The sequence below is a fragment of the Thunnus thynnus genome, chromosome 6 (genome assembly GCF_963924715.1).
Source record: "Thunnus thynnus chromosome 6, fThuThy2.1, whole genome shotgun sequence".
In the NCBI taxonomy this organism is placed as follows: domain Eukaryota; kingdom Metazoa; phylum Chordata; class Actinopteri; order Scombriformes; family Scombridae; genus Thunnus; species Thunnus thynnus.
The window spans coordinates 31895970-31905473 of record NC_089522.1 but is presented as its reverse complement, the minus strand read 5'-3'; the positions used below and the strand labels follow the sequence as shown (position 1 = coordinate 31905473).

Here is a 9504-nt window from a genome sequence, read left to right as displayed (position 1 = left end):
TTATGGGGTGAACTGAGTCAGTGGTTCAACTTCAACTTTGAAGAAAAGCTTTCATGCCAAGAACCTACAAGAGAAAAAAACACCTGGAGCTCAACACGAAGAAGAGAAGAAGAGAGCAGCCAATGAAATCAGGGGTGGAAAATCCATCAGATCAGTGGCAAAAGACAGAAGTATTGACAGGTCAACCCTGCGGTGATACATAAAAAAAGAAGGAGGTAAAGGGAGTAAAAACAGCAGGAGCAGAGAAGGAGACCACATGAAGAAGCTGGCTGATCAGTTCCGTGTTCTTACTCTAAAGAAACGCTGTGAACTGACAGAAAGAAACAACATTTCTGTCCCCAAACAACTGGAAAGAGAAGAGTTTAGCAGGTAGGATGTGCAAGAAATTACACGACTCGGTCAGCAAAGGTTAAATTATATTGTGTAATTTAATACTGCGCCTTGATATAATTAATTATTATCTACATTTTAAGGTCGAGAAGAAGAATTTTATCGTCTCTCCTGTCATCAAGCCTGAAGCGACATCTTTGGGAAGGACTTCCAGCTGGCTGACCTTTACATTCAAGGGAAATGATGAGGCATCTTTCCCACTGAGTGATGACTGGAGGAACTGCAATTTCTCCCTGCAACCTGGATGAATATTGAATAATCGTTTTTTTATTGTTCAGCTGTCTGATTTATTCTCACAAGTTCAAAACTTTGTAAACTTAAAAACTCAGATGGTCAGTTTTACCCCCAGATGGTTCAACTCACCACTGACAGGGATCAACTTCCCTCTAAACTGGAGCAAGTTAAACCACAGGAACACTTTTTTTTGGAGAAGTCATATTTTTAGGCCCGTTTGTCATAGATGTATTCTTATCATTTCATTTAATAGGAGACATTCTTAAATAAAGGTAAATGTTTTCATTCTACTTCTCATTTTTCCTAACCTAGAGGACAACGTACCTACTCTCCTCTACCTCAACATTGTCACAAACACAATAAACACATCAGTATTTTAATATCCACGTTCATTTTTATCTGCAGTTTCTTTAAACCTGAAACTTCACACAGACAGAAAATCAGTTTAAACACAAACAGCAGAGTTACGTGTTTTATTCATCATGTGTTTGATTCAGCACATGTGACACAGCAGGATATCAACAGAAACGTTTCACTGTGATGAGTTCATAAGTTCAGATAACACATGTGAAGTTTGGAGAAGAGTTTCAGTCAGGTCTGGATCTCCGGGATGCAGATCAGCTGTTTGGCCCTTCGGGATGCGGATCAGCTGTTTGGATCTACAGGATGCCGTTCAGCTGTTTGGATCTCCAGGATGCCGTTCAGCTGTTTGGATCTCCAGGATGCGGATCAGCTGTTTGGATCTCCGGGGATGCGGATCAACTGTTTCTGTCTGATTCGGACTCTTGTTTCTTGTCTCGGCTGCTTCTGTCTGTCAGATCCAACATGGCGGCCTCCGCGGCTTCACGTGAGCTGTTCACGGACGGAGTGAGAGCGGTGCTGCACAGCTGGCCGGTCCTGCAGGTAAATATCCACACTGACCACACCTGAGGACAAGTAACAGCTCACTGAAGGTCCGAGAGTTTACTGTGTTCACTGCAGACACGTGGGATAATGCTAACAGGCTAATGCTAACAGGCTAAAGGCTGCAGATCAGATCCAGGATCCCTGTAATCCGGATCATAATGTGTGTATCTATCAGGAATGAATGTTATAAACGCTGTCAGCTCATAACAGCATCTTTCTGTGCTGATATTCATCAATAAACTTCATTAGCCTTTTAGCGTCGCTTTAGTTGGCGCAGGCGCACACAGTCCTGCAAACCCACAGAAGCTTTCATCAATATTCAAATTTTCACTTCCAAACAATGACCGGAGAAGTATTCAGATCCTTTACTTCAGTAAAACTACCAATACAGCCATGTAAAAATACTCCATTACAAGTAAAAGTCCTGAATGAAAAATCCTACTACTGTAAAAGTACATAAGTATTATGAGCTTGATGTAGTTAAAGTATTGCAGTAAAAGTACATAAGTATTCTGAGCTTGATGTAGTTAAAGTATTGCAGTAAAAGTACATAAGTATTATGAGCTTGATGTAGTTAAAGTATTGCAGTAAAAGTACATAAGTATTCTGAGCTTGATGTAGTTAAAGTATTGCAGTAAAAGTACATAAGTATTATGAGCTTGATGTAGTTAAAGTATTGCAGTAAAAGTAGTGGTTTGGTCCCTCTGACTGATATATTATTATATATGACATCATTAGATTATTAATAGTGAAGCATCAGTGTTAGAGCAGCATGTTACTGTTGTAGCTGCTGGAGGTGGAGCTAGTTTACACTACTTTATATACAGTTAGCTAGTTTAGTCCAGTGGTTCCCAACCTAGGGGTCGGGCCCCTCCAAAGGGTCAGCAGATAAATCTGAGGGGTGGTGAGATGATTAATGGGAGAGGAAAGAAGAAAAAACAAAGTTCTGATACTCAAATCTGTTTTCAGTTTTTGGACTTTTTCTCTAATCTTTGATTTTTGCTGAAATATTGGATCATTTGAACATTTATTGAAATGAAAGCATGTGAGAAGTTTAGAAGGAAAAATCACTATTTGGTGGAGCTGTTAACAACTCATAGACATGTGAAATGTGACCCCGACTACACACTGCTTTTTGTAAGACGTCAAAAGCCAAAAAGGTTGGAAACCACTGGTTTCATCTTTAACAATGTGTTGTATTTTAAAAGCTTGTTATATTATCCATTGCTCTTGCACGTGCGCTGTGGCCTCTTTCATAGACTAAAACCGTGATGCTGTTATTAGTCTTTGTAGCCGTTTCTAAACAAAGTAAAGTAACCAAACTCTTCATAATGAAGGAACATGTCACCCAGTGACAGCCGTGTGACTCACTGACGTGTTTTTAATAGTTTTTGGAACAACAACGGAGGAATAAGATATATCAGGCTTTGGATACACACACAATACTTGTTAGTAGATCAGTTCATTGTTGGTTCAGATCCAAACATGAGATTTGTTGACAATAAGAAAAACATAGAAAAACACCAGACTGATCCGTTAACACATATCAGCTGGATGGATTAACTTGTGCTTCATTAACAAAAATAAACAGAAGAAACAGAGACAGAAATCTGAAAAACTAAACTTTTAACTTCAACGTTTGACGCTGCAGCTTCTTGTCTTAGAGGAGCCTGAAGTAACTGTAACTCTTCATCTGAGATGTTGTAAAACAGTTTGGAGCTCAGATCTTCTTCTCTGTGACGCAGCCGTCTGTCCATCATGTTTTTGTAGAGGTCAAAGGTCAGACTGAAGCTGACCGGCTGTGTTTGTTGTTTTGTTTTTTTTTTCAGATCGCAGTGGATAATGGGTTTGGGGGCGTGTACGGGCAGCAGAAAGCTGATTGGCTGGTGGATGTGGTCCAGCAGTATTTCCATGACAACGGTAGGTAACATGTCAGCTGACAGTCTGATGATGTCACTTTATATAAGATGACAGTGTTACATGTTGCAGCAGTTAAAGTTTACAATCATGAGACTGGATTATAGAAACAGAGCTGCAACAATTAATCAATGAATCAATTGACAGAATTAATCTGCTGCTATTTTAATAATTGATTTTTAATTTCAGTAATTTTTCAAGCAAATATGTTAATGAGTCAGTATTCCCGAATATGAGACTTTGCTGCTTCTACTCGACCTAACATGAAACAAAAAATAATATAATTTATAATCTAATGAAACAGTTAACAGAATATTTTTGACATTTTGGACTCTGAGACACTGAGATGAACATTTTTCACTGTTTCTGATGTTTTATACATTTAAAATATTCACATTTAAGCAGCTGGAACCAGAGAATTTTTTTGTATTTTGTCTTAAAAAATGACTCCAAACAAGGCAGATTAATTTTCTGTCAATCAACTAATCAATTAATCGATTAACTGTTGCAGCTGTAGTGTGAATCATGTAGAACAGAAGCTGACTCGCTGCTTTATTGTCATATTTGAATCATGTTTATTGTTTCAGGAAGGAAAAGAAACAAACTTTTTCATTAGATTGAAAGTGTTTCATTCTTTTTGCTAAAACTCATTAAAACTTTTCACATCACTCAGAAGAAAAAGGTGTTTTGTAGATTTTCATCCAATCAAACGAATCACAAAACAAACATGAAATAAATAATTAAAACGTCTGTAAGTAACATCTGAACTAAAAGTGAACACCAGGTCTGTTGAGTTGTATTAATGTGTGTGTTTGTGTGTGTGTGTGTGTGTGTGATCAGCTGACCTGCAGCAGTATGAGGTCGAGGACTATATCTCTCAACTGATGGATCAGGAGTTTGATACAGTGGTGGATGATGGAAGTTTACCTCAGGTATGTGCACACACACACACACACACACACACACACACACACACACACACACACAAACAAACAAATCCGGCCTCCAACAACAACATTTGGCCCTGTAAAGAAAGCTGAAGTTTTCCCTCTTTAGATGACATCAAATCTTTTACATGACTCTTCATAAATCTACAGTAGATAACGATGTAAACACAACGCTCGTGTGACCTTGTAACATCTTATAAACTTACCAGATAAATAACAATAACAGGTAAATAACATAATTTGGCTGATCTGAGCAGAACATACTTGTGTGATTAAGCAGCCTTCTGTTTATTGTGTGGATAAATTATTAATTACATTTCTGTTCTCGTGGTGTAACACACAGGATATGTTCATGTTTATGGGTATTAATATAAGATGCTGTCACTCTATTAGCCCTCATCTCCTGATGGGAATAGTGACAAATACCCCCAGAAAAAAAACAACAACAAACTTAAAACCAATTTTATTCTTGAATGAATTAAAGGAAAACAGGAGAAAATAACAAGAGGGATTTTGATATAAAATCAAATAATTTTGACACATATTTAGGATCTAATTAAATGAATAATTAATTATACACTTGTCATTTCATTTTTGTTTCATACTGTTCTGTTACTGTGCAAATACACTCACTAGCCACTTCATTAGGAACACCTGTGCAATTTAATGCAACCACAAACTCTACTTTTACACTTTCAGTTTTTGTTAGAAAGGTGAAACTTCTACTTTATGTTTATTATTGAGGTCGTAATGGGTGCTTGTGTACTGGAGTGCATTAAATTGAAAAGTGTTCCTAATATTTTGCCCCCCTCATGTATGTTAATGTGGTACACAAAATATTAGAACACTTTTCAATATAACGTACTCCGGTACACATCCCAGAACAAATACAGATGTAAAAGCTTCGTAAAAATAGAATTTATGACAGAACTTAACAGTCTGTGTGTGTCTGCAGGTGTCCAAGAATCTGATGCAGATGTTCTGTCAGTGGAAGCAGGGGGCGCTGCAGCAGCTCTCACAAACTGTCCAATCACTAACACAGAAGACGACTCAGAGGGCAAAGGTCACAGCCCCGCCCACCGAGTCTGACGAGGAGAGTGACGACGAAACACAGGTACGCCTCTTTGTTTCATTTCTTTTTATTCAAGCATTTTTAGCAGATCCAATATTATCTAATGATGGGATCAAAGGAACATGTAGTTCAGCAGTTTGCACTCTATATATACTGTATATGAATAAATATACAGACTGAATAATGTTCACTAGAGAAGTGTAGCATTAATGGTTAATTTTGTTCTCTGTATGTTTCTTTTAGCACTTTGCTGTTGTTTGAATGATCTGAACTACATGTTGTCACTGAGCTGTTTTAAACATTGTGGTGATGATTATTAATAAACTGTGTGTGTGTGCAGATGGAGTGTGAAGCCTCCAGTCCATCAGTCAGCAGGACAGAGCCTCCTCCTCCTCCTTCTCAGGATGAAGAGGACGGATGGACGGTGGTCCGTAAGAAGAAGTGAAGAAGAGGTCAGAGAGGAAAATGAACTGTTGAACTCAGAGAATGAACCAGCTGACCTTCAGGATGGGACTCTGTGTGTGTGTGTGTGTTTTTTAATGAAAGAAGATTATCCTGCATCCAGCAGGCTCTTCAGCCTCCATATTTATATATTATATCCAAACCAAGAACACAACAAAACTGTCTGCAGGTCTCTGTGGGCGTCCTTGTCAAGCCCCGATGACTCGTGTTGAAGTGGACCTTGATGGGGGGGGTGTTATCAAACCAGATTCACTCTGGTTTCTGTGGTCATTTTATATTAAAGCCGTAGAAGCTACCGTTGTGTGTCCTGTGTGTCATCATACTACACTACACTGAACATACCATACAATGAGTTATTGTACTAAGACATTACATACTATTGCATGACTTACTATACTATGACACATTTATAGTAGGGGTGACCACTAGGATTAATATTTGTATAAGAAATAACAATTAACACATTTTCTTACCATATAAAGCATTTACAGCTTCTTAAACCCAAATATATTTAAAAAAAAAAAAAAAAAGGTTTAGCTATATTTTCATTCAAGTTATTTGCAGCAAAAATTAATATTACAAACAAAAAACATAATTATGCAGTTCACTTGACCATGAAAGTGCGTTAGAACATACTATTTAACAGAGAAATTAATATAAAGTTTATGTCAATGTATGCATAAATGTAAACAGAACTATTAAGTGTGCACCCTTGGTCACGCTACTGAAATGGTGATGGAAAGAGGGATAATAGTGAGGTTTATTGACTACTAAGCAAGAATGGAAGGGAGCGGGGAATGTGTGTGTGTGCGCTACCTGCAGTCAGTGAGAAAGCCGCTCCGTCACATCATCCCCCTCCTCCTGGAGGTTGGCGATGTGCAGCAACCTGGAAGGGTAATCTGCTACCACAGCTGATGGTGAACCTGAAAGGCTGGAGTTCGAGGTACCATCAGGTAAGGCAGATGTTGTGGCTGATCCAGTGGAGAGCTCAGTGGTCAGTTTCCAGATCAAACTCCTGTCCAAGCGAGTAGTATAACAGGCTCTCCAGTGCCCAGTTAATGGCCAGGTCCTCTTTTTCCACAAATGAATACCTGGTCTCACATGGCTGCAGCTTTTGCTTCAGGCACAGGATTGGGTGTTCTTCTCCAGGGTCTCTTTAGGCTAGGACGGCTCCAAGGATGACTGCGGATGCGTTAACCTGTACCAGAAATCTTCTGTTGAATTATGGACTCTTGAGGACAGGGAAAGAACACAGGTAGGCTTTCAAGATGCTGAAGGCTGTTTCACAGTCGTCTGACCAGGTTACTGGGTTCTTCTGGTCCTTGCTGGTCAGTGCTGTGAGTGGGGTTGCAATAGTTGCAACCCGGGGCTTTTTGGATAGCTTCCATCTTTTCCACTTGCTGAAGCACCTCTACTAGTCCCAGTTGGTAACCCAGGTATCGTGTCTTCTGCTTTGCCTACTCACACTTGGAGGGGTTAAGAGTCAACCCAGTCTTCTGGATCTTTCCCAGGACCAGTGGTAGGTGTTGGACATGCTCCTTCCATGTCTTGCTGAGGATCACCACGTCATCGAGGTAAGCTGCGCTGCAGTTGTCATGACCCTGAAGGACTTTGTCCATCAGTCTCTTTAAGGTGGCTGGTGCTCCAAACAGTCCAAAATGGTCATGGTAACAGTTGTACCAAAACACAGAGCAGTTGGAGCAGTGATGGTGTGCAGGGGAAAGGCCTCTGGGACATGGGTCGCACAGTAACACAAGTGAACCACCCATGGGAGTGTATGTGCAAGTTACATGACAAGTGATCTACAGGTAGCAGGGATTACAAGGAGTCTGTGGTCATCCTCAACTGTATACAACACATCCCTATCAACAATGAACCTTGCCTTTCCCACACAGTTTCCATTTGTCTCTACTACCACCTTAGCAAACAAAGGTTTAAAAATTTCATCTCCCCTCTGCAGTACAGAAATATTTTCAGGTACTCCCCACATTTTACTGGACAGCAAACTCTTTCCTTCGGGTTCTATTGGACTTAGCTGCTTTTAAAAGAAGCGTTGGCAACAGGGTTTTCTTTGACCCTTAGTGCCAACCTCACACAGACTACTGTCAAGATCTGGGAGTGGTTGGACACCAGCTTTTGCCAGGGCTTGAGTGATCACAGGACAAGAAACATTCACATTGACCTCCCACTTCTCCCCTGAGTCAGTTTCCACTGGCAGTTCTTTTTCTGCATTAAGTCCATGAGTACAGGTGAATCCCATCCTAGGATGGCATCAACAGGCAAGTTTTCTATCACCCTAACAGTCAACAGGTAAAGTAATGGCAACAGTTAAGTCAGCTTTGGGATAAGGATGCTTATACCCATGAACACACAAAATGTCCGCTTGTCTGCTGTAATCCACACTGCTTACTTGCACCAGACTGTGCTTTATCAGAGACACGAAGCTTCAAGTGTCCTTTAGAGCAATAACCTGCTGGTCATTGACAATCACAATTTTTTAGTGCTGAACTGTCAATTCCTCATCCCCAGTGGGCCCCACTTCAGGCCGGGGTGCATAGCAAGCACCTGTGACATTAGCTTTGCGTATGGAACACACAGAAGCTTTGTAGCCTGGCTGCTGGCAATAAAAATAAACAAGGTCCTTACCAGATGCTTGGTTTGGGGAAGTGCTGGTGTTACCTGGAATCTCCTGGCTATTCTCTCTCTTTGCAGGCCTGGGCTGGGGGGCTGGAGTGTTGGTTGGTGTACTGAACTGTTGTGAGTGTGTAGCTAGTTGTCCTCTCCAAGCACTGAGGTACTGTAGAGCCAGCTTGGCAGCCGCAAGTCCCTCTGCTGGCTCCTTCACCCTAACCTCAAAGGGAAGTACCTGGAGTAGCTGCTCCAAGATGATGGCCTCACCAACCTTGTCAGTGGTGTGCTGCTCTGGCCTAATCCAGCGCCGGTAGAGGCCTTTAAGGTGGTAGTAGGTCTCGGTTAGGTTCTCGCCAGGTGGTATAATAGTTGATCGGAACTGCTGCTAGTATGTCTCTGGGGAGATGTTGCACTTGGTCAGCAACACTGCTTTCACGTCTGTATTGCAGTGGGCCTCCAGTGCCTTTCCAGACAGCAGTGGAATAAGTCCGCATGCCCACTCAGTCTCCGGCCATTTCCACATTTTGTCAATGCGCTCAAAACATAACAAATAATTCTCAATGTCCTCACCCATTTAATATAGAAGCAATTTTGGCTCAGTATAATGCCTCCGCTCTGGCCTTAGCTGGTCAGGTCTGCTGCTAGAGTCTTGAAAATGGTGAGAGGGTGCCTCTGACAGTGTATCCTGGTGCCCACACCTGGGTTCTGGTATTGACAGTTCAAGTTTGGGACTATTTGCTGTCAATGTGCTTTAAGCTGAAGCAACAACAGGCAGGTTCGGAGCAGGTGGTGCTTGGGCAACGTTTTGTTGTGGCAGGTTTAGCCAACTGGTTAGTCAGTAGAAGAGAGGCCCTCAGGCCTTGGATCTCTGCCACCATGCCCTCCTCTCTCCTTTGCTGTGCTGCCAGGAAATCTCTCATCATTGTCAGTAGTTCCCCCCCTGGT

At 41.2% G+C, this 9504-nt stretch overlaps 1 protein-coding gene and 1 long non-coding RNA gene across 2 annotated transcripts; one reads left to right on the top strand and one right to left on the bottom strand.

Moving 5' to 3' along the window:
* The first annotated feature begins 1275 nt into the window (after nt 1-1275).
* Nucleotides 1276-6224, top strand: tsr2 (TSR2 ribosome maturation factor). The gene is made up of 5 exons (XM_067593405.1): nt 1276-1527; nt 3360-3450; nt 4288-4379; nt 5350-5508; nt 5807-6224. The coding sequence occupies exons 1-5, from the start codon at nt 1291-1293 to the stop codon at nt 5909-5911; spliced, it is 684 nt and encodes a 227-aa protein (XP_067449506.1). The 5' UTR covers nt 1276-1290; the 3' UTR covers nt 5912-6224.
* Nucleotides 6015-8423, bottom strand: LOC137185126 (uncharacterized). Its single transcript, XR_010928765.1, has 2 exons — nt 7929-8423; nt 6015-7805 (listed from the first exon to the last, which is right to left on the bottom strand). It is a non-coding gene; the product is annotated as an uncharacterized lncRNA (long non-coding RNA).
* Nucleotides 8424-9504: the final 1081 nt, after the last annotated feature.

What these genes read in the sequence shown, in the direction of transcription:
- tsr2 (XM_067593405.1), top strand. Translation starts at nt 1,291, where the DNA reads ATGCCGTTCAGCTGTTTGGATCTCCAGGATGCCGTTCAGCTGTTTGGA. An exon ending in ATGATGGAAGTTTACCTCAG is followed by an intron (nt 4,380 to 5,349) that starts GTATGTGCACAC and finishes GTGTGTCTGCAG; the next exon opens with GTGTCCAAGAATCTGATGCA. An exon ending in AGAGTGACGACGAAACACAG is followed by an intron (nt 5,509 to 5,806) that starts GTACGCCTCTTT and finishes GTGTGTGTGCAG; the next exon opens with ATGGAGTGTGAAGCCTCCAG.